The sequence below is a fragment of the Phacochoerus africanus genome, chromosome 11 (genome assembly GCF_016906955.1).
Source record: "Phacochoerus africanus isolate WHEZ1 chromosome 11, ROS_Pafr_v1, whole genome shotgun sequence".
In the NCBI taxonomy this organism is placed as follows: domain Eukaryota; kingdom Metazoa; phylum Chordata; class Mammalia; order Artiodactyla; family Suidae; genus Phacochoerus; species Phacochoerus africanus.
The window spans coordinates 82,701,525-82,726,649 of NC_062554.1; the positions used below are offsets into that span (position 1 = coordinate 82,701,525).

Consider the following 25,125-nt stretch of genomic DNA (forward strand, 5'->3'; position numbering starts at 1 on the left):
TATATAAGCACTCTAATTTTGCAAACATAAATGAAATTTCCCTACAAGACATAAAGGAATAATCGCAATTCAAATATCTTCCATGGGATCTAAAAATCACTGTTAACAGGACTGTAAATCCAACTAGGTGTAACTATCAAACAAATCTGAACAGTTTAACAATGTGACATCTACAGTAAAATGAATTTCTTTGTTAAACCTTTGATTGAAATAAGATTAAAAATAGCATACAAAATCATTATACAAAAGTAGTTTTTCTTAAAGTTTAATCAGACATGGTATAAATAGGATTTTTAATTTAGACATTCTGGATAAACTGTCGATAAATAAGTTCTTGAGTTAACAAAAGTCTCAGCTAATGTCAAATGCAAATAATGTGTGTTAGGGTACAATTCATTAGATTTAAAAAGGCAACCACATCAAACCAACCATTTTTACTTAGACACAGCACAAACTCTCATTAGGAGAAAATTCAATAACAGACAGAAGCAAATATGCACTGTGCATATTAAGTAGGTGTTTAACGTTAAAAAAGGGAAAACATGGGAAAAAGAATGATATAAATAAAAACCCATAAAAATACTAAACACACACTAATGACATAAAGATTCACATGTACTAGTTTAGCTCAGATTATCTCTTCATCTCTTCCATTTGATTTCATGAAATTTACATATTCTATGTAAATTTGATGGCCCCCAAATGTACTTATTTTCATGACTGCTTTGGCTTTATTTGCAAATACTTATAAAAAGCAAATGTGTTTGCTTTTTCTTCATTACTATACACATGTGTCTGTATATGTATTAAAAATACTAGAACAAAGAATATAATTTTGGTCCTGCAAATAATTTTCCACCTTCATCTCTTCCCTAAATTTTTCAACAATACTGTTTGGTTCTTTAATGAGTCCAGTTACTGCATAACAATATTCTTATTTAATATCAAGCAAAGTTCAGTCAAAGAAGGCACAGGTCACTTTTCTCAAAATAATTTGTTACTAATTATAGGCAGGGAGAGTGGAAAGTATTTGTTGACATACTCCCTTTGAGCATGTTTCTTAAGTTGATTTCTAGGATAAGTTGTATATTAAAAGCAAAATTAAAGAAGGATAAATAAAATAGGAAACAAAAAGCTAAAATCTTGGGTTGAGATAGATAATTTTAGCTTACAGCTATAACAAGAAACAACACACCCCGATTTTTTTTTTTTTTTTGGAGGGGAATTTGTTTTGCTTTGTTCTGTTGGTTTCTGCTTTGGCATTGAGTCTGAACTATCCACCTTCAGAAGAATAAACTGGTAAAATCAAAAACTGTGAAAAGGTTCTATCTACTAGAGAAGTAGTTACCTAAAGCTAAGATTCTTACACGATGCTTCTTATTTTCTAGGTTTCTACTCTGATTTGAAAAATATGTTTCTTGTGAAGCAATCAAGCACCAAACTAGAATTTTTGTTTTGCTAAAACTGTAGCTGCTTGGACTCAAAATCGTGACAGACTTATATAGGACAGATGTGCACTACCAATGGAAGAGCAGACTATCTGATAAGAAGAATCCATAATGGATGCACCTGAATAGGGCAGGGCCCCCAATGCTTGGTTCTCTCTAAACACAATGGGAAAATTCACAATTTACTAGGTATCCTTCTAAGTAGAATTGATTCAAGTATGACAGGGATCTATAATCAGAATGACTTTCTTTTAGTTAAAGGTAAGAGAAAATAAGTAGAAAACAGTGTTTAGAACTGGAAAACACAAAGAAGTCTAGTAAAAATGATAAAAATGAAGGAACGAATTCAACATTATCGTTTTTAAATAGATTCATTCTCCAGTATATTTAAATAATAAAATAACACTATATTACTTACAAGCATTTTCAGAAACTATATCTATTACATAATGAATTATGTGTGAATAGCAGAGTCCATCTTACAACATAATTGCCAAAAACATTATGCTGCTCTCTTTATTCTATAAAAAAGTATATGGCAGGATAGGTAAAATACCTAATCTCGCATTCCAGGGCAGGTCTGCATCAGAAATCACTTAACAGCTCCTTAGAACTCCCAGGGCCCAATTCCAGACCTAAAAGTCAAACTCTCACAGGATAGGGAACATAATGCTGAATTTGAACAAGATTTACAAATGATTCATAATCATACTCAAGTGTGAATAAGACTGCTGGGCTCATGTAAAATGGCACAGCTAATTACTTTTAGTAAAATAATTAAGACATACAAAATGCTTATCTATCTGAACAGAGCGACAGAAAAAAAAATCTAAAAGTGACAAATCAAGAAGTTATAGTACAATTACATTATTTACTATGTGGGCCAACTACAAAGGGAAAAAAGTGATTGCCTCTAAAAAAGCGGACTGTGAAAAATGGGGAGTGATCTTATTTGTGCTTTTTTTCTACTCTGTCAATATATTGCTTTGGTAAAATACTTCAACTGTAAAAAAGCAAAAGGTAAAAGCCAAAAACAAAGTAACAAATAGACCCAAACCAACCAAAACCACAATAAAAATCATATACAAAGGAAACAAGCTTCAAGGGCTGGTGATTGCTAGATCTTAGGCATACATCCAATCTCAGATAAGAAAGGCAGGAGACACTTCATCCTTGAAATGGATCGTTTGAGTCTGACTACAGTAACATGCTTAAATCTGCCTCAGAAAATGTTTAAAAAGAAGACAAAACACAGTAACAAATTCATATTCTCAAATCTAAGAAACATGTGGTCATCTTCTGGTAAAAGCAGTCACAGAAATGAAAGACAAAATCTTCTTGACCAGGAGTTCCTGTTGTGGCTCAGTGGAAATGAATCTGACTAATATCCGCGAGGACGAAGGTTCGATCCCTGGCCTGGATCAGTGGGTGAAGGATCCGGCATTGCCACGAGCTGTGGTGTTGGTTACAGACGTGACTCAGATCTGGCGTTGCTGTGGCTATAGTATAGGCTGGTGGCTATAGCTCTGATTCAGCCACTAGCCTGGGAACATCTGTATGCCTCAGGGGCGGCCCTAAAAAAAAAAAAAAATCTTTTTGACCAGACATAACCAAAAAATTAATCAAGTAAGAAAGCTTTCAAAATTAGTTATAAAACATAAACTTTAAAAAGTACTCACTGTATGTGTAGAAAGGAAAAGAATGCAGTAAAGTTGCTTCGTAGAAAGGCAAAAAAATTAAGAAACACAAACCATAAAAGGAACTTTATGATCTGGGGCAAGTGCATGTTAATATAAAAGAAATTATTCACTCAGGGTCTGCACAGACCTGTCTGACCTCAGCTTTTTACAGAAGCAGATTTGTAACATTAGTATGTTAAGGTATTTTTCTCGGAGTTCCCATTGTGGTACAGCAGAAATGAATCCAACTAGGAACCATGAGGTTTCAGGTTGGATCCCTGGCCTCGCTCAGTGGGTTAAGGATCTGGTGTTGCCATGAGCTGTGGTGTAGGTCACAGACTCGGCTTGGGTCCTGCGTTGCTGTGGCTGTGGTGTAGATTCAACTCCTAGCCTGGGAATCTCCATGTGCCACGAGTGCGGCCCTAAAGGAAAAAAAAAAAAAAAGGTATTTTTTTTCCTCCACTTAACCGCAAAAAAGCTTCAAAGTGCTGTTTTTTTAAAAAATGATTCCTAAGAAAATGAAGCACAGGATCTGAGTTTCATTTACATAAACAAAACATCACTCATGTGATAGTGTCTTTAAACAGTTGAGTCCCCAAACACTGGTTTGTCTTGATTATTTTCAGAATGGGTCACTAGCATTGTATTACAAATTTTAGTTAAAATACAGAAATTTGCAGACTTTTTGTGTTTACTTTCATAACTACATCAGAGAAGAGTCAAGGTTATCATTCCTCTAATGACATCATTCTTATTGACTTGCATTCCAGAGTTCTTTCTCAAATGTAAGAGAAAGGAGTGGAGGTACAGGGCTCTATTCTACTGAGAATTCTGTATAACCCTGGCTATACCCCCAGGGATGTCCTGGGAGAAATTAAAATGTAAATGTGAACATCATTTATCATGTGAATCGCTGTATCGAAAACATGTAAAGGAACTAATGTAATCAAAAGGAAACAAACTAGTTATAAAAATATAACACACAACTTCGCAATGAAAATGAGAGGTGGTAGATTTTAAAAGATTAGTGATATAACTTAAAGTATATGATTTAAAATATAAGATTATTGGTGTTGAATTTAGAACACATGATTTACAAATAAGTTTCTACATAAATTTGTATGTACTTTATAAAGATAAGGTTCATCAATATTCTAAATGCTCTTTAAATTCTCTTTTCTGAAGGGCTATAATTCTACTTCCTCTAGACTAAAGCATATCTTAAAGTTATTCTATTTTTTTTTCAGCAGTGTCTAAAGTCTGAAAAGATTAATTTCTAAGAAGCAATTTGTTAGAGCCACGTAATTGTTTTTCTTAGCCTCCATTCATTTCCTAGGATGGGCTTGTAGGACATTTTTTGTTTGTTTTCATTTCTTTTTAATGTCTATGCATGCTTCAAAAGTCACCATCCATCAAAGGTTAGCAAACTATAACAGAGCATCATTAAGATTCCAGGTTTCTGGAGTTCCCGTCGTGGCGCAGTGGTTAACGAATCCAACTAGGAACCATGAGGTTGCGGGTTCAGTCCCTGCCCTTGCTCAGTGGGCTGACGATCCAGCGTTGCTGTGAGCTGTGGTGTAGGTTGCAGACACGGCTCGGATCCTGCATTGCTGTGGCTCTGGCATGGGCGGGTGGCTGCAGCTCTGATTAGACCCCTAGCCTGGGAACCTCCATATGCTGTAGGAGCCGCCCAAGAAATGGCAAAAAGACCAAAAAAAAAAAAAATTCCAGGTTTCTGATTTACAATTTATAGATAAAAATAAGGAATGATCAGGAAAATTTTTAGGAAATATCCAAAGGTTATGATTTAACCTCATTTTTCACAAGTTTGGAATGCTCTGTTCACTACTCTTTGACATATATGTAGACATGTTAGTCAAATGTATGTTCTATATTATAGTGTTGAGCAGAAATTTGCCCCTCATTCTCCTAACCTACATTTACCAAAGGGCTAAAGCAATAAAAGCAAAAACAGAAGCATTTTATTTGATTGAGGCATGTAAGGAAATCTGATTATTCACATTTGAAAAAAATAGCCCCAGAGAAGTTATAGGTAGACCACATGGAGGAAGGAGTTTCTTTCTATTCCTAGAGATAGGACCCCTCTGCCCTACCAAGCTTTTCCAGACAGACAAATATCAAATATTTAGAAGACAATATAGCCTTTCAGTTCCAATATTTGATAATCTTCCTCATCCAGAAATTCTCCTTAGAATCTAAACCATATGCCCTATTCCTGTCTTTAAACTATTTCCCTCTTGTTCTATCCTCAATGAAGACTGAAACTAGCTGGTCACTATAATCAGAACAATGGTCCTTTACGTCAAGGAAACAAAATAGATCACTATTCCATTTTCATTTTATTAGATTGTTTCAGGTTTATTTTCACTTTTGCTTATAGGTTTTCTTTATAATTAGGTGTTTTACTCACAAGTCCCAGAGCCATATTTGTTAAACTGTAAATATTCATGAATTGAAGTAAAATAAAATTCCAGCATTCTGAAAATGCTTGGCTGAACATTCGTGGTTTCAGCATGTTGATCCAGAAGGTGACTATACATACTGTTTTAAGGCATGATCATTATGTTTCTACCTTAAAAAGGAAATTAGGACTTTGAAAATACTTAGGAGGAATAAGCACAAAGTAGCTGATCACGGTTATGATGACAATCTAACTGTGCTTCTAAAACATGCCAGGCATACAGACACTCTCCTAATCTTCAAGAATTTCAAAGCCTTACCGACATGTATCTACAGTGTTATAATAAATACAAGATATGGAGTCTAGCTCTGCAGGGTAAGGTCAAGAAAGACCTCAATGTGGTTGAGGTCCAGCTGAGTCTGGTGTAGGAGATGCCCCAGATTGCAAAGCAAAAAGTTTAAAAAAAAAATGTAAAGCAAAATAAACCTGTGCAAAGGTAAAGAGGCAAAAAAAGCTGCTCTGTTTGGAGAACTAACAAATTAGAAAGGCTCAAGTTGAGAAAACAGGGATGGATAGGGTACTGGGATGGCAAGAATTAAAACTGAAACAGTGGTCAAGGCCCAGGTTGCAAAATAATGTTCTGAACAACTAAAGACTTGGGACTTTGTCCTGAAGGAAGTTTAAAGAGAAAATCCACAAGGTCAAATGGCTCTGTGTTAATATCACTGCAAAGAGCAGACTGGAAGGACCAGGAACTGAATGCAAGAACACCACTGGAAAGGCTGATTCACAAGTTCACTGGAGGCAGAACATGCATGTGAATTAAGGCAGTGAAACAAGCATGGAGGCAAGGCTACAAAATTGAGATGTTTTTGAGAGGTAGAACCAATAACTTGGTAAACAACTTGGAAATTAATCGTAAAGAACTGGGAGGGCTCGAAGATAAAGGTTTTTTAGCTTGTCTCAATGATGCCATCAACTTAAAAAGACAACAGAGGAGGAAGAGAGATGTTGGGCAGAAAAAATAAAGATTTCCACATTGGCCATACTGTGAACTGTCTGTGGAGCATCATATTGAAAACTGGGTGTGCTGTGTAAATGGTGCTTTATGCTGATCCTGAGCTAAGGGCTGAGGGGGTGAGTCCAGATGCTGCATTGTCCTCATTTGCACAAGGACCCTAGCGGTGGATCAGGGGCAGATATTCAGAAGACAGGACGGACTACAGAAAATAATGTAGGAGACATAGCTCTATAGAACCATGCTGACCACTGCAGTAGCCAAACAGCCACGTGTGTCCATATAAATTTAAAGTCATACAAGTTAAATAAAATTAAAATTAATTTCTTCAGCCCCATTAGCCACAGTTCAAGTGCTCAATGATGACTGCAGTTATCGGCTACTATATTGAACAGTGCAGACACAGATTATTCCCATTATCACAGAAAGTGCAAGGGGACTGTACTGGCATGGCACAAGAAAAAGAACAGGAAAGCAACAGAGGGAAGGAAGCAGAGTGAAGTGAGAAGGAGTAATCAGAGGAGTAAGAAGAGAAAGAAAAAAATCAACTGTGAATCAAGAGAAGTGACTTTCAGGAGGTAAATTAATCAAGAACTTGGAAAACCAAAAAGCAGGCAAGTTAAGAAAAGGAACAAAAAAATTACCCTGAGGTAGTAACCCTGGCATGTGGGAGAGTATTAAATCATTACCAATTTCTTCAGATAAAAAAATGACTCAACGAGACTAACTCTCCCATTCAGGTGACAGGTTTAATTTTTAGATAGTACATCAGTGCCCCACAGGAGGGGAAATGTGGAATCATGACCATTCTCTTCCCACACTTTACTGAAGAAGGGGCGGCCTTACCTAGCTGTCCTCATTAGCCAGCATCCTTCCGGGAATTTTCAAGAGTCTCTAATGAGGGTCTATACCTTGGCTTAATAGGTTTCTTGAAATCCTATGTCTAATAACTACATTCAGACATCAAACAGCACACAAAATTACCTTCTCAGATCAAAAACCACGCGGTTGGAAGAGCAGTTACCAGGGGCTGGGGTCAGGGGTACACGGGGAGTTATTTTTTTAGTAATTTTAAGTAGAGTTTCAGCGGAACTCCAGAAGAAAAAGTTCTGGAGATGGATAGTGCTGATGTTTGCACAACAATGTGATAGCCACCAAACTGTGCGCTTAAAATGGTTACAATGATCGAATTTCTGTAATGTGTATTTTACCACAAATGAAAAATTTTCAATGACGCTGAACTAAAATATACAACATGGGAGAGAATCTGGAAGAAATCTCTTACAACCTTTGACACCTGGGAAATGTAAGATACCAAATATAAACATTGACAACATTGCTCACAAACATCTGTTACGCAAGGTAAGGTGGGTATTTGTATCAGATTTACGCTATTAGGTGTGAAAATATGAGTCTGATAAGTGGCAAGGTATTAAGCATCTATCGTTGCTGTTGCTATTGCCTCTTATGAAACTGTCAGTGGCCTGGAAAAATGAAACAAGTTAGAGCTCTAAATGGTGCTAACAAAAATGTATTAGGTCAGTCTTATAATTAGAGTGGCAGTGATACCCTTTACTTTACCATTCACACCTCTGGTCCACAGCCGCAGTTTGCTGACAGAGGCAGAGCATAAATTTCAGAAGTAAACCCCAAGGCAACCATGTTTGCACAGGCAAAATGCTCACTCTGCAATTAGAGGAGGGGGGTCCCTGTGAATCATGCATCATTTGACAGCCAGGCCCTGGAGCAAGGCTCAGGGAAAGCAACACAGAAGGGATGTTAAGAGAAGCCAACGGCTACTTCAACTTGTGTCACTGCGACCAGGAAGCAGAAAATGAGGCTGAAAATTAAATCAAAGCAGGTGAAAGTTCATGATGCAAAATAATACAATATGCCAGAGAATGTTAGCTCTGGGATTTTTAGGCTATACAATAAGTAGTCTCACAAGGATTTTAACCACATATTATCTCCCATCATCATTTAGACCTTTCCTGGTAAACCTACTGAAAAACTGGAAGTAAACACTTGCACACATTCATGGATCACACCCTGTTTCTTCTCCAAGGATTTTAACCAAATAGACAACAGGACCATCTTTTAATCAAATCCATTGTCTGTGGCCACTACTCGGAGCTCTGCTCAGATCATACAGGCATACTCATGCCACACCCTGACAAACAACATCACCTCGTGACTATAAGGCCAGGACACAAGGCAAGAACAAACACTGGAAGTGGAGACCAACCAAAGGGAAAGAAGGAAAGGAGGAAACAAAAACAAAGAAAAACTCAAGAGATGAGTCATACTATACTTACAACTTTCAGCCTGATAGTCTGGCACAAACTGCTCATCATTGTCAGGTACCTGAGCTGAAGAAAAGAAAAATTTAAAAAAAATTAAGAGAGAAACTGCCAAGGCATAAGGAAGGTCAAGTAAGATCTTTCATGAAAGATCCTTTTAGGCTGAGACCAAACCTCTGATTATTTGCCAATGAGCTCCTATTTAAAATGGTATTGACAGCAATATTCAGGAGGAGAAATAGAAGTGACGGTCAATGCCAATCAGAACACATATTTCAGAAATATAATGGTGGCAGCTGTAGTACCTCTGAATTCCACCTGCCAGATGGAAATAAAAGAAACATGCAAAATAAAAGAAGCTACAGGAGTTCTATTAGCTACAGTGTTTCTTTTTGTGAGAATGGAGTAAGAAGTACTTCAATTCACCTAGCCAGTGCTTAAGCAGCCCATTTAAATTAGCCACACATTTCTTTCAAACGCTGTGCAATTATTACACTCATCCCTCTGCTTTTTAGAAATGTCTTCTGTTGATGTATTCTGTCTATTGCAAATGAGATGACCATAATTAAAAATCTTTGCCCTAAATTTAGCCAAAATATGTGACAAAGTTTTTACATTAAAGATTGTCATTGATCTGGAAATATATAATAAAATATTTTATCTCAACGATTATGGTCCCAATAATAAAAATAAACTCCATCTTTTCACACAAAATATTTTCCTGGTGACTCTTCAGCACTAACAAAAAGAATATCACTATTTCATCAGTCCTAATGTCAAATGACTTCCCTGTTTTTAGTACAGTAAAAAAATACTGAATAGCAAGAACTTAATGCATTTGTCAGTAAAAGCACAAGTATTTTTTTCAATTCTAGAGTATTTTCATCACAGTTGGGATGTAGACATCAAAATAACCTATTTCAAGTTGAGAGAATATTACAAAAACTAGTTTCTACGTGCACAAACAAATACACACACACACACACATACAAACTACATAAAATAGAAGTGGGGTTACTTGTAATGTGGCAAAAATATAATGGGTTATCACCCTAATTAACTTTAGCTACAATCTGATTAGCTGGTATTACATTACTAGTATTATCTAATATGGAAACTTCTTACCCAATCGTGTCATATTAAAACAGATGTCAATTAATTTTTAAGTGCGTATTCTGTATGGGGAATTCTTATTACAATAATAAGTTTCTGTTGAAAAAGTTTTGATTTGGCAGTTGAATGAGTTAAAAAATCCATATAAAAAGAAATTGTATATTTAAAAATTCTACATAAAAAGGGTAATTCTATATAGAATTAAGATGTCGTTTATCAGTTTATTTAATAATATTTTTAAAAACATTTAGCTGAATAAAACGTATTATCAAGAACAGAAACAATGATAATCTTATCAACGAAATACATGCAGTTTGACATTCAACTATCTTGTAACAACTTTCCTCTGTACATCAATACTTAAGCTTATAAAAGACAAATTCCATCTACTTCCACTAAATGAAACCAAACAAATTAAGAACTTTTTTTGCCAAATTAGATCAGATGCCTATTTGATCAGCCTATACTGGAGCGAGAGGTACTTTTTTCTAAGGATTCTACTAACATCTGATACCAAGGTTAACAAAGTCAAGCAACCTTCAAATCATTGTTCTATGCTATGCTGTGTAAACTGTGTAACATTATTTAACCTCTTTTAACTCCATTTACGCTTTAGTTTAACAGAGATAATACAGGTTTTTTTGTAAGGATTAAATGAAACAGTCTAAACACAATGCCAAACACAATACCAGATCCTCAAGAAACGTTACTTACTTTCTTCATTCCAAACCTCCACCACTCACCCATATTTTCCAATTCACACAAAAAAAATTACTCTAATCATTGCAATGCAAATTTAATGTCTCTACTTCTAATGAATTATAGTTGGGATGGATAAAAATAACAGCTAAAATTTGTACATTAGCATTCTCGTTGCTATAAACATTTGACATTGCAGTAAGCCTGATTTTTCTCAGAGCTCACAAATGATAAGTGGAGAAGTATCCTTTAAAATAAGTCTTTTCACCAAAAAAATTATAAAAATGTTTTTATTATCTATTTACTAAATAACAGCAGGCCGACAAAATCAAATCCTACACATTGTTTCCATCATATCCACATGTTTTGGTTTCCCTTCTAAATTAACAACTAAACTGATATAACTTTTGAGATGCAAAATTATCAACCACAGCAATTACTATGCTTTTAAAAAGCCAACATTTACAAGAATCTAATAAAAATGTAATACCCCTTTACAGGAATAGTTAAAAATAGCTGGTGAGTAACAAAAATATATTTGTAACAGAATATGCCGGTATGAATGTCCTAAAGGCCAGACTTTCTTTTTTTTCTTACTATCAAAAGAAAAAGTTGCAGCTCCATGATATATACATCACTGCAAGGCATAAAAATCACTGATGGATAAGTGGTTTATGTAGGGATATGAGTGGGGTGGGGCAGAGAAGGCAAAACTTTAGGAACAGAAGAAACCAGAAGTTATAGCTCACAAATATACAGAAAATAGCTACGTATAATTTGTAAAAAGAATAAGAGTTGCTATTTCTGTTCTAACTCCTTAGCATACTGAATAAATACTTCACACTTATGCCTGAACATATTACAGAATTTTAACAAAAAACATATGACTCACATTTTCACAGAAGCTAATCTTAAGAAACTGAATAGACCAAATGAAGCAGCATGCTACTTAAATAGACAAAGGCTTAAGTATACCTCTAATTTCAAGTTAGAGTAAAAGGAAAGCAGTTAACGAAAAACACAAGTTGGATCTGGGCTAGGAAAATATGACAAAGGATTGCCACACTCCTATCATACATTTCCTTTTTTTCCCCTCAATTCACAGGAATTCTATGAAGTAGCAAACTGCAGCTGCCTCTGGCAAGCCACACCAACTCCAATGTGGAAAATTAACAATAGAGGCCAATCTAAAAAAAAAAAAAACTTTTTTCCCTGCTAACTATTATAAACTATGCTTGGGATAATCACCTTTGGGGAATGAAAATGTTTCCCCACTCTCTGTAATTAAAGAGGAAAGGGAAGAGTAAGAAAAGAGAAGAGAAAGTATATACCAAAAGACCAATAAAAGGCTTTCAAGAAGATGAAGCATGTGGATTTTATTGGTAATAGCTGAGCGCTTCTATCAGCTCACTGCACATTAATAGACAAGTTGCCATCAAGTCTCAGGACTTCAGCTTTAAAAGGGTAGTATCTGCTGCACTCTCAGCTATTTTGATTTACCTTTGATTATTATCCAAAGTTTCTCTCTCTCCTCTTTTTACTACATAGCAATACTTTTATAAGAAAGAAACTCATGGAAATATTAATCACGGCCTGGATGTCACAGAATCACTAATCTTCATTTTGAATTTAAATATACTTTCTTAACTAACATTTCCTGGGCAGCGGAAGGTGTGGGGACTGGGCAATTTTTAAACAGAGTTTGCCTTTATTTTGTGCATCTTTTAAGCCTCCAAATAAAATAATCATCATCATTTAAGAAAAGATAAATAGTGAAATATTTTCCAAGTTTGGCTGCAGGCAAGTAAAAACCCCCTTCTTCTTACAAATTGGCGCCTGTCAGGTTTTCTTTTAAAGCTAGGGAAAAAGTGGAAAAATTACACATGAAACAAAATGTCAAGTTTGAAAGGGGTTAATATTTAATTAAAACCAGTTCTATCCACTGTAACAATGACCTGGAGCCAAACAAGGCGGAAGATGTATGAGTCATTCTTTCTGCCCGTGAATGAGACAGCTGATCTCCTCAGCAATTCCTCCAGACAAGCAGGCAGAACTGGAGTTCTGCCTCCATTCACAAAAACACGGTCCAGCATGAGCCATGTGGCCCAACCGCAATCTTTTCATGTCACACCCTTCCAGAGAGCTAAAGCAAGTCAACTTGAACTTGCAATATAAACACACCAATTTTATTGCTCTATCTCAAACACAGCTCAGATCCATTAAGTTACATGTTTAAATAAAGAACAAAATTAAATCCACATATATATTTACATATATTTAATCCATCCTGCTTTATAGAGTAACTTGTCACAAAAATTTGTCCCAAGCTAAGAAGGAAAGATGGATAGATGGATAGGACAGAAAGAAGGAAGGAAGGGAGGGATGGAAGACTGGAGGGAAGGAAGAAGGGATGAAGGAAAAAGAAAAACCATTAAAGAAATGCCTTATTTTTTTTGCCTATTATTCAAACGTTCTTTATTCTAAGATCATAATAGTTTACTGCTGAACTTTGTAGCATTTAACACTGAATCACAGGGTGAGAAACAAGTTTCTCTGAAAAAAATGTACATTTTCTCTTAAATAAAACAAGAAAATCAACCTTCACACAGTGGTATTTTGTTTAATCCTAAAATGAAGCTTCAGGCCATGGAACAAAATAATCATGAAAGCTAAGCCTGGTTTTATACCACATCCGCTTTTAACATTAAAATGATTGTAACAATGTAAAAGCATTAATTAAAGCAGTAGTATAAACATATTTAAACAGACAAAAAAAAGGGGGGGAGGCTATTTCTCTATAAGAGGAACATCTTTAATATTTGAGAAACACATTCTTTCTAAATGGCCCAGAAGAAAGAAAACAGTAAGGTTTAGTTGTCCAAAGTTCTCAAATCAACTTCAATTTCCTAACTCTTAACTAGCCTATACAGTGACTTGAAAACTTAAGGGTAGGTCAGAGCTGTTGTTACTAGCCAAATGTTTTCTCTAACGCTGAGAGGTGACATATTATTATTATCATTATTACTCTAATTACGATATTGCACACAAGTCAAAGGAAACAAAGTTATATTATGAAATTCAAGATAGTACACATTTTCCTTAACTGAAGTAGAAAAGCTTAGCAACATTTCATTAACATGCTTTAGGACCCTCTGGAAAAACTGTATCTAGTTGACACCAAATCCCAATTCTAACAAATTTTTCTATTTTGCAAATAGAGCATAGTGAACAGGCATTTACATAATTCCAATAAATGTTTAGAAATAGAATACATTTACTCTACCTGCTAGCCTTTAATCAAATCCAAATGGGAAGTCTTTGTTCCATATTTTAGAGTATTTCCTGGTATAAGAAAAAGATGGGGAGCAGCTCCCCCTTTCCACCCACAAAATGACTCTTGCTCAAGTCTAAGAAATAGTATGGACTTCTGTAATTTGATGCTTCATTCTCAATTACTTTTTTATTTAAACCACAAAAAATAATGTAGTTTGTAAAGCCTTTTCTCCTTATTGCATCATATTAAAAAAAAAATCATCAGTACTTATCCAATTTATGCTCTATTTCAAAAAGAAAGAGTCTAAAAATAGCTTTTGAAAAATAAAAATGAGCACATTATGACTGCTGTGTATTGTAGATCACATTATGTATGGTGAGTAACAATATCACATATTATTTAAGGAAACTCATAAGAAACAATTTTGAATATAAATTTAGTGTCAGCTCCTGAAGTGATCTGAAGAGATAGAATGATATCTCAATTTTTAAGTCAACCTGTCACTGGAAGCTCACACAAAACAAGCAAAAAACAGCTTGTCTGCATGGGGGCATGAGACAATAACCTTAGGGGTAGAAAGGTTGTTCTTGGAGACAAGACTTTGACCCAAGTGTGGTGGCAGCATGAAACTTAACTAACACAACTGAAAAACTTTTACCCTGACCTCGGCGAATCACCTTTGACGTTTTTTTCTTAATAATGCTGATCAAAGGAAACCTCAAGGACATCTAGACCCACATCAAAAATAGCACTCGAAAGCTACTATGTATTATACCAGATACATATGAAATGTATCATTTCTTTTTAAGTTGTGTTAGCAGGTAAGCTTTAATAAAAAGCTTTAGAAGAATGCAATCTTCTTTTAACTCATTTTTACATCCTCTATTTCAGCCCACCCCACATAAAAAAAAGGCTCCATTTTAGCTATGAATTACTAGGACATCACTCCTTAAAGCACCACTTAAAATAGGATGTTAACTATGATGTTGATAGAATTTATATTTGAACTCATTATTTCATGGGATCAAATAATTGGAATTGCCTTTCTGTCAGTGTCAATCTAATTCAAAAGCCAAAGAATCAATAAAGAATTGTACACAGTAAAATTATAATATAAAGTGGCTATGGCAAAATTTAAATAAGCACATTTTCCACTTTTTTAACTGCTATTGTGATCACTGAAAACATTCCTTTTTCAATTTGCTTCCGAAAGAGATGTGATTATTTTAAATTGTAATGTATTATGTTAAAATCCTTTCAATTTGTGTTAGTTCTTCAAAAATGATGATACTAATATAACGTTATATTCTTCCAAAACATATTTTCGATCTCTTTTTAGAAATTTGGGGGGGGGGAGTATATTTTTTGGACAGAATTTTAGTGAATTGAAAATACTGGTTCCAACCCCACCTTCTAATTAGTCCTGTGTTACCTATTCAAATTTCTCCTTAGACATAAAACACACTTCATAATCCATAATAATTTACCTATGACTAATTCTTGTTACACTCTGGATCTACCTTCTAAAAATTCTTACTGGAAAAAAAAAAATTAAACCTGCTAGAATATATATCACTTCCCCAGTATTTAAAGGACTTCAATAATTTTTTTTAAATGTATATGACACATTACAACTAACTTGACTCTCATGTCTAATAAGATTTTTAGACCTGTTTAACTTCCCAGTGGGATTCTAATTCATGGGAGAAACTTGGTTAATTGCCAATGATCTTTTTTAAAAGGATCAAGATGTCTTAAAATTTCATGGTCCCTTTCTTGGCGACAAAGCATTATGAAAAGAAATATGTAAACGGTTCATAGTCTGCCAGTTTGGCCATGTTTTAATTGCTGCAGGTCCAGAAGGACATAAATGGACAAATCTAGCTGTGAATAAACTATTATAATTTTGAGATCTCTTCTTGGCTAATATTGCTCAAGATGTGGGATAAGTTAAAATGCTAATGCGAATAATATAATTCTATAAAATTGCTAAAAGTAAAAATAAATGTGCTATCCATGGACAGTTTAAAAAAAAAAAAAAACCTCTCTTCTTCATACTAGATTTTAAAATCAAATTAATGTTATGCTTATATCATGATAGGAGACATTAATGTAAACCACTCTGAAAAAAATGTTTAAATTATTCTAAAATGCAATCTTATTCAGAGTTGGTAAATAACAGCCCACCTGGGTACCCAATAAAACCCTCAAGAATAACTCCTCAACTTACTTAAGCTTATAAATTCTAAGTCAAAGTCCATGTTCTTCCAAGTACATCAGTCATTTTCTACATTTACTTTATATATAAAACTAAATAAATCATCAGACCTAATTTACAGGTAAGTTAATTATCACAGGTAAGAATATTCTGTGCAGTTTTAAAATAAACTCAGATAAATTACCAAATCAATTATCTGAGCAACAAAGAAGCCAAACAAGTCAAAAGTAAAACACTGCATTGAAACTGATTATAAAATGGTAAGAGTCTGTCACAGATTCCACATTTTTAAATTCCAGGAACAGAGTTGCTATGCATAATCAAAATCTGCCAGCAAGTGCACTGACTTGGAATCAATGAGACTTAAACATCTGAAGAACCAACAAACCTTCCAGAACAATTAAAATAGATATTTGAAGTTGTTTTGGATAAGCAAATAAATTCCCTCATAAATGTAATGTCCTCACAACCTTCAGCTTTGCAAAACTTAACAGATAAAAGTTAATTCAAGAGTCTCCGGACAAATTTTTGTTGAGAAAGTTACGTTTGACTATGTGGCTTAAGTTGCAGTAATAAGTGACTTATTGCAATAAGTTTCATTTACAGAGACAAGCAAAATGACCTTTAAATATAACTAAAACTTTCATTAATACTTACCCTTCATTAACATACAAATACAATCACCCTTTCAAAGGACTACGGGAAAAGCTCTTTAACTTACAAGGTTCATAAAGATAGCTGAAGCCCTTTGGAAGAACTAGAATATCAGCAAAACAAAGAAACTTCTTTTACATGCTAACAGCAACTTGATCAACTAAAGCCAGACCACCCAAAAAAAAAACCCAGCAGTTTGCCTCAAGGTAGCAATAGCAATACTTGGGTTCCATTTAAAGAGACCCTCTCTCTTCCTTTAACCACCTAAAAAAAATCTCTTTCAAAAACTGCATGTTTCCCATATAAAGACAGAAATAACACAATTATACTCAATGCTTAAATATCTATAATATCTCTTTGTGTTTCCAACAAAACACATCATAGGATAAAATTAATGTTTCACATTTAGTATAACAAATAAAAAAAATTCCAATTACAGACACCAAAAAAAGTCCCTCACATTAGGAATTTCTCAAGTTGTATAAAGCTGCACTGAAGAAATATCTCATTGTTCCTATAAAATAAAGTTTCACACAATAAAAAATACAACAGATTACAACACGAAATTTCATCAAAAAGCAATCAAAAATAAAGGTAATGCCTTTAAATGTCTCCTTACTATTTTAAATAAATCCTAATAAAAGTGACATAACAGCAAAGGTCAGTTTCAACAAACATCACATCACAGGAACAAACAGAAAACAGTTTAAAAACCCTAGAATTGCCCAAGATTTATTTTAAAGTCAGAGTTTTCCTCAGCATTGGATACACACCTAATGTTCTGTGTTCTGAACAAGGTGGAAAGAAGCCACTTGCACTTAAATCTTGAAGCATCCCGTCCTGATGAACCCAGAGAAACTAATTTCTGCCATCAGAAAAGTCCTCCACCAGAACACCAAATAATGATATGCGCTGCTCTAAAGGAAACAGCAAGCCGGGTTCTGGCTCTAGGAGGTCTCTCGAGGTACAATAATATAAACCTGATCAATTGCAATTAAAATCTGAACAGAGGCTTAGAACTTGAAGTCTTGGTGCATTAGTTCTTGCCAAAAGCAGATGTGATTGTGAGCTGGAAGCAATTTCTCCTGGTAATTTGTGATGACACTGGGTAGTGCAGTCCCAGATTCCCCAAAGACAAACTCATCAGAGGCTCTAATGTATGCATGACACATGAGGTGGCTCTTTTAGAGCTCAATTAATTGGGCTGAACATTAAGACAGCAAGTTCAGGACTTTTTTTTTTTTTTTTTTCCCTTCTAGAGTTGCTTTCCCCCTCCTTTGAAAGCAATTTTTGCCTTACCTTCTGCAAGCCATGTTTCCTGTAATTGACTTAGATCTTGAAAGAGTTCTAAAAAACAAGTCAGAGACATAAAAGATTTACAAACCTTTAGACTTCATTAAATGGAAATGTTTGTCATGAAATCAGTATTAAATATCAACTTAATTGGGGGAGGGGGTGGTCAATATAAAAAGAAAACAGGATTCATAACTTCATTATACCAATAATCCTGCCCATTTTGATACCTTTTAGGCAATACTTCTCAATTATCTTCTTCCCCCCACCCCCACTTTAATAAATAGCTTAATAAATAAGCTCAGAGATACCAAACAACACACATACACCAGAACTCAAAAAGGCTGAGGAGGTGTGTCCATCTGTGGAAACCTTTCTTAAATGTATTCAACTCTTACTAAAACAGTAGCAGTGAAATAATAAAAAAGACCAAAAATCATTTTATCTTCTGAGTCTCAAAGTACTATATGTCTTCAAGTTGAATGCCTCAAAACTAGAAGGGACAACTTTTTAAATACAAAATTTTAGAGGAAAAGTTTTACATTAATAGGTTTACAAAAGTCAGAGAGATAATTCCCCGGCACCTGTTTATTATCAAGTCCAAAATTATATCTTCTGTCAGAGAGGGGAGGAAGAGGGGTGTGTAACTATTTGTTCTTATATAAAGATTTGAAGAAGTTTCAGAGTTCGCTATACCTAATCTAGATGTCAAACTGAACTTTGATAATTAATTCTAAGTATATTAAATTTATTTTAAATGCCCTCGTATGGCTGGAGTAATTTATAATATACTGACCTCCTATAACAATTCATAAAAAGAACCTATATCCTAATTTCCCAAATAGCTGTTATAATTATTAATTAATTATGATTCAGTGAACACTTCAAGGCCTATTAAAAAAAAAAAAAAAGATATTTCTGACCTCACCATGAAGTCATCAAAATCATCCTTGAAAAGTTTGATAATAGTATTTGGCTTTAGTGTAAAGGGATGAGAAATCGATCACTTATATTGCTCAACTTAAAATATAGGAGAAAGGAGAAGAAATTAAGTAGTGTACACAGTTGTCTAATTTGTCCCACTGTGTTAGATATTTTAAAATTGTTACCTTAGTGTATGGATTACTTATGTGCCATATGGACAAAGGTAATTAAACATAAAAAATGATTAAAAGAAGGAAGTCACTGTTAAGTTTTTATTTCCTTCTTTCATTAGTGACAGGGCCATAATATATCCCCCAACACAAACTGTCACATCATGTTAATTGCTCCAAATAAAAGTCTTGGCTAAATGCAGTAATTCGAAAGTTTATTACTCTTAAGGTAAGACTGAGGTGCTTCTCTTATGAGGGTGGGAAGTACAGGTAAAGATGGGGGATTCAGCTCAAAATCAAACCTCACCTTCTGAATCATGAGCCAGATCTCTGTTAATGAATTTTCTTTTCCTGACATTTGTTGGTTTCTCGTTACAATTTCTCCCACGCTGATTCTACAAAGGGAAAGATAAAATTCTTTAAAAGAATGTAGACCTCAAACGTCACACACACCAAAAAACCTCACATGCATACATAAGTCTACTGGATCCTCTCCCTAAATAGAAAAATAAAAGTCCATAGTATCTATTCTAATATTTATTTTCTGCATTCACTTGACAGTGAAAGCTTATGCTGAGAATTCAACAGTCAGAGGGAATTGCTCCCCATCACCAATCAGGACACACTACTGTTTATCAGTCATATATTCATGGTATCTCAGCATCAAAACAACATTAAGCAATTATACTTAAAGTCGTTTTTTAGGCTGGATCAAAGATAGATTAAAACACAATGAGTTTTATTCCCTCTTCTCTCTACTACCCTCCAGAAAAAGAACAAAAAGAGAGTGGTGAAATGAAAAAAACCACGAGAGAAAATGAGGAAAAAAAAGAAACAAAAACACCCCATGTAAACAAAAAGTGTCAGCATTTTGTCTCAACTTCATTCTTTTCAATGTGGCAGACAAACCCAGCCAAAAACTTTGAGTGCAGCAGCTGCTGCTGCCCTCCATCTCCTCTTCTGCTCATCCTGAGCACTTTAATCAGAAAAAGGGGTCTTAAAAACAAAACTATGCCTTATCCAAATCACTGAAAGGTAAGCTCATTTTGAAGATTGGGCTTCTAGAAGCAGAGTCGCCCTACAGTGGCAACAAAGCAGATAAAGTATCTGCAATCCCAACCCTCTGGCCCCCTCCCTGCTCATGCTCTCCCTCCTCCCCCCAACCCCCTCCGTAGGAGTCAAGTTTATAAACAGCAACTTTCGAACTGATCACTCACATTGGTGACCATGTAAGGCACTTGCTGGTCATAAAATCCATCCATCCTGCTGCTCTTCGCAAATTTCAGCTCAGTGTTTTATATTTTGAGCATTTAGCTGGAGATTTCCTCGGGATCTGGACTTCTATCAACCTAGAGGGGAACAAGATGGCTTTTAGACTTAAAAAAAAAAAAAATCATGAATGAAGCTCTTGAATTTGCATAGCTAATTACCCTCCGACAGTCCCATTCACAAAAATAACCCTCCCTACACCGCCTCCTTCACCTGGATCCAAAGAGAGCCCAGAGAGTTCACAATTTACATATTTTCGGCAGTAGCAAAAATCCGAACAAGAGGCGATGTATTTATTTACACTCTCGATGTTTCCCTGCACGGTCGGTGTACCCCGGGCAGCTCTGATTCGCAAACGTGTGCAAAACTAGCAATGGCGATCAACGAGACTTGCTTTGCACCTAACGGGACTAAAGAGACGGAGACACCTCTTTCATAAGGATAGTTTTTGCAACCCACAACCATGCAATTATCTGGAGAGACATAAAAAGTTGTTGGAAAGACCCACCTGAAGGCCACGTTGGGCGAACGGCTGCAAAAAATTCCCTCCAATTTTAATAAAAACATTAATTATTGCCCAGCACTTCCCCTTGGAAGCCGAAAGCGCCTCTGACAGAGCTCAATTCGGTGGTTTTTCCTCTACTTCTCCTCCAGGGGCCTCCAATCCAAACTGATGGATCGCTGCCTCCCATTGGCTCCGCGTCTCTTTCACAAGATCAGATTTCGGGCTGTCAATCAGAAAGCTTGCTGCCCCTTCTCGTGAATCTCCCGCGCCCCTCTGCCCAAGCCTGTGCTCTGGCGACTGACGCGGGGTCCACAGCCTGGAAATGCCACAGAGCAAATCGACTGTCCTCATAACTCGCTGCTTATTGTCAAGGCGCCCAGGGACACCGAAGCCATGCGTATCCTAGTCTCGAGTTCTCCTTACTGGTGTGTTTGGTCCACTACTGGGCTGATTTCCTAAAGCACTTTCGTTTGGGTCAGATACATACTGTGAATCGCGATCCACCGAGACCGTGCCTCTTTAGTCCCCCACCTTCCCTCCCTCAAGATATCCAGCCCCTAGACTTTAAACCGGACAAGGAGCCCACTTTGCTCTCTATAACTTACTTCCCCCTAGCTTTTGACCCAAGTTCTCTTCTCGTTTCTCAACACTCACCACCACCATTACAGTTTATCAAAACCTTTTTTTTTTTTTTCTTTTGACGGTCTTCCTCAAATCTTTCATGGGACAGTAAAATCTATGGAGAAAGCACCTGGGAGAAGCAGAGGAATTGCTTCTTAGGCGAGGTTGCGTTGGAAGGGAGAACTGGGAAAACAACACTACAGTCTAGGTGAGAAAATGTATAAAAATAATATTTGTCCCACGTGTGCACTGGGACAAGGTGTTTCCAGTCCTCAAGGGAGGAGGGGAGGAGCAGGGGATGGGGTAGGTTGGCTCCGATATACTAGGGACCCGCACGTTTCCTGAGCTTTTGTTATGTATACACGGAGGCGGAGGGTGTCACTTACTGTACTTGAAGCTTTCACTTCCTCTCCAGCTTTTAAACAGCCAGAGCGGGGGGTTGGGGGCGAGAGGCCAGGGGTTCGGATTTCAAGGACAATGACTAGGACGTTAAAAAGTGAAGGCTGCAATTCCGAAACCACATGCCCTGACCCTCCTACTGGACTTAAAGCTGTAGAGAGTCACTTAAGAAGTCTCGGCCCAACCAGGGATAAGAGGCCTCGGGGATGGGACCGGGAACTCAGTGATGTTGAAATTCATTTGTGATCCTGGTGGCGACAAGCGCTGGAGAGCAAAGGACGTTTCCGGCAGCTGTTCTGCGGGTTGGGAAACGTGCTGCAGTGCTCAATTTCTAATTGAAAGTTTCCTTCCTTAAAGGCAAAGTTATGGTGCCCGTATGAAGATTAAGTGTGAGTGCACGTTATTCAATTCTGGATTCCTGGAGGTTGCGGGTCAAAAAGTTTTTAATTAAAAAAAAAAAACTTTCATTACTGGAGAAACATCCAACAACTGTGGACAGCAAGGGCACACATCATGCACTCCCTGAAAGTAGTACATCAGAGTTGCGCGCACGAAAAAGCATTTTGAGCGGGAAATGCACGTTTACCCCTGCTGGAGAGGGTTCGGGCGCAGCCTGGCCTGGAGGCTTGGCATAGTGAGACTCTAGGGTATTTCTGAAGGTGCAGTCAGGTGGGAGCCAATGGCAACGGGGTCCCGCCGCCCAGCACTCTCAGGATAACCCAGCCCCTGTAATGTGAGCAACAGTTTCCAGAGATCTTCTCTGCGACGGGTATCCAGGGTAACCAGGCGGGGGCGGAGCTTAAGGCTCGGCCCCCGCGAGGTTCTCGCCGCAGCCAATAACATACCGTATATTCCCAGCCCATTGTTGTTTACTGCTGACCCCGCAGCGCTCCACTAGGAGATTGGCTGTTTTAGGGGAGGAGGCGGGGCCTCTCCCGCCCCTGCAGCCTCTTTTCAGTTCCATTCACAAAATTCCGCCCTGTCTTGGTCACGTGGTTGGGGGCGTGGAGGGGCAGGGGAAATGACACAACAAAGGCCCAAGTTGTCCAAACTAACAAAACTTTTTTCTGCCTCGCTACCTCTTCTATGTCCCGTCAACGAACAAATACTAAAAGAGGAAAAGGAGTCTTGGGTCTGAGAGCAACAAAAAGAGGGGAGAAAAATGAGTCCGAAATTAAAGGAAGACTCATAGGGGATTAATTCCAGGGTGCATTGCGTACGAGTAAAACTGCAAAAGAGGAAAGGAAGAAAATTAAGGAGATTGGAGAACATTTTAAGGATAAACAGGAAATTTTTTTGCTTCCTGCTTCAAGTCATTGCTTTTAGACACAGACTTAATGGATTTCAGTTTTTCACAACATTCAGTAATTTTCATTTCTACCTTAGATTTATCCATCGTTTCTTTTTAAAGCTTCTTAACACTGCAGGTTTTCTCTGCCTGACGGTTTTAGTTTCCATTTCCCAAGTCTTTACTCTTTCTCATACACCGGCCGCCAAAGCACTGCCCCTTCTCTCCACCAATGTTGAACTAACAAACTGAAGCAGAGAATTTTAGCAGAGGATGAAGTAGAATTCTAGGATTTTACTGTACATTGCAGGGGGCCCCTATTTCCCCTTTGGAGTCTTTAAATGAACTCAGCTTTCAACTATTTAATCTTAACTGTAATTGAACATGATGGTGTGTGAATAAGCAGACAAGCCAGTCTCACTACAGCTCAGTCTTGTTGAAATAGCATCCAATTTTGAGATAAATGTTTACCTCTAGCAAGTTATCAGTGGAGACCATACTCCCTCCCCTCACCCAATTTCTCTTCCATCTTTTCTCTTTCTGTCCCTTTTTGTGCCTTGATACTTAGTGAGACACCAGCTTTTAGTTTGGCTGCTGTTTCTCTTCTCTGCTTGGTGCTGGGAAAAACTAGTAGACCTAGTGGCTAAAGACATTGGAAAGGCTAAAAATTCGCTTTTAGAAAATGTTACCATTGTGGAAAATGTCTACAGAGGCAGCAGTTCTATCCACAGAGAGGAACCTCAAAAATTGCACAAAGTTTCCACTATTTCTGAAAGTGAGTCTTTTAAAATCAGCTTAGTTAATGCCAGTCCTTCTTGAATGGAAAATTTCATTTTGGCAAGATTTCAGGCATAGAATGGCAGAGCAGAGGCCAAGAGGCTTTGACATTTATTTGCTTGTATTTTGAAATTCCATTTGGGTTTTGAAATTAGAGGTCTTGAGAGAAAGCCTCCTTCCACCCTCCCCCACACACCCCGCCCCCCATAAAAATCCACTTTTGAGTTTGGAAAGTTTTTAGCTTGCACATAAAGCTATTTAAATCTTTATAGTACCTTTGCTGTTATTTAATACAATAAAATAATATTCATTAGTGGCTCTTCTGAAATTAACTTATTATAGCATTATACTGAAAATGAATAATGTTAAAGAAAGCACATTTCTAAAAGCAGCAAAAAAAAAAAACTAAAGTGGTACTTATGGTTTTAAATGGTTAAGGTGATTAAAATTAAATGTGTTCAAATCAGGTTGATTATTAAAGAGAATAGTAACTTTCATAATTTTTAAAAATACTCTATAAAGCAATTGTTAATGGCCTTGTTTGCACAGAGCTACATAAAAAGGATAAGATAAACTATTAAGTAGCTAATAGTGGGCATAAGGATGAACAGGTGAATATAATTTTAAAAGAAAACTTAGAAACCTGCCAGAATGCTGAAAGATAATCAGTGGCTTTAGTGGGCTCCCCGTGGAAAGAGAAGCAGGGATTTCCGAGGGTAAACCCTAGGAAGAAGGTAAGGGTACCAAGTAGACTCACACTGTGTAGAAGGCATAGCTCTGACTCCAACTCTGCCTTTGTCAGTAGAAGAATATCACCAAACTCCCCAAGGAGAGGAAATGCAAACATGAGATTTAAAAATTAACTGCATTAGAAGTCAGAGTATTATTTGTTTTAAAATTTTTTTAATGTTTTTATCCCAAGCTGGAAAGAAAAAAAAAATGTAAATGTTTTTCTTTTTTCTTTTTTGTGGCGCGCCTGTGGCATATGGAGGTTCCCGGGTTGGTGGGTCTAATCTGAGCTATAGCTGCTGGCCTACACAGCAGCTTGTAGCAA

General features: G+C 36.5%; 1 protein-coding gene across 5 annotated transcripts in view; it reads right to left on the minus strand.

The window, feature by feature from the left end:
• ETV1 (ETS variant transcription factor 1) overlaps window positions 1–21,395 on the minus strand; it is a 96,100-nt gene extending 74,705 nt beyond the window's left edge. Inside the window, exons 1-6 of one of the 5 annotated variants that reach the window (XM_047752735.1) lie at window positions 20,990–21,395; window positions 20,695–20,891; window positions 20,430–20,561; window positions 19,520–19,607; window positions 18,125–18,172; window positions 8,883–8,936 (exon numbers count right to left, since the gene is read on the minus strand). In XM_047752735.1, the coding sequence (XP_047608691.1) occupies window positions 8,883–8,936; window positions 18,125–18,172; window positions 19,520–19,607; window positions 20,430–20,474 (235 nt within the window). In that variant the 5' untranslated portion in view covers window positions 20,475–20,561; window positions 20,695–20,891; window positions 20,990–21,395. The other 4 variants (XM_047752736.1, XM_047752737.1, XM_047752734.1 and 1 more) reach the window with 4 other exon arrangements.
• Window positions 21,396–25,125: the final 3,730 nt, after the last annotated feature.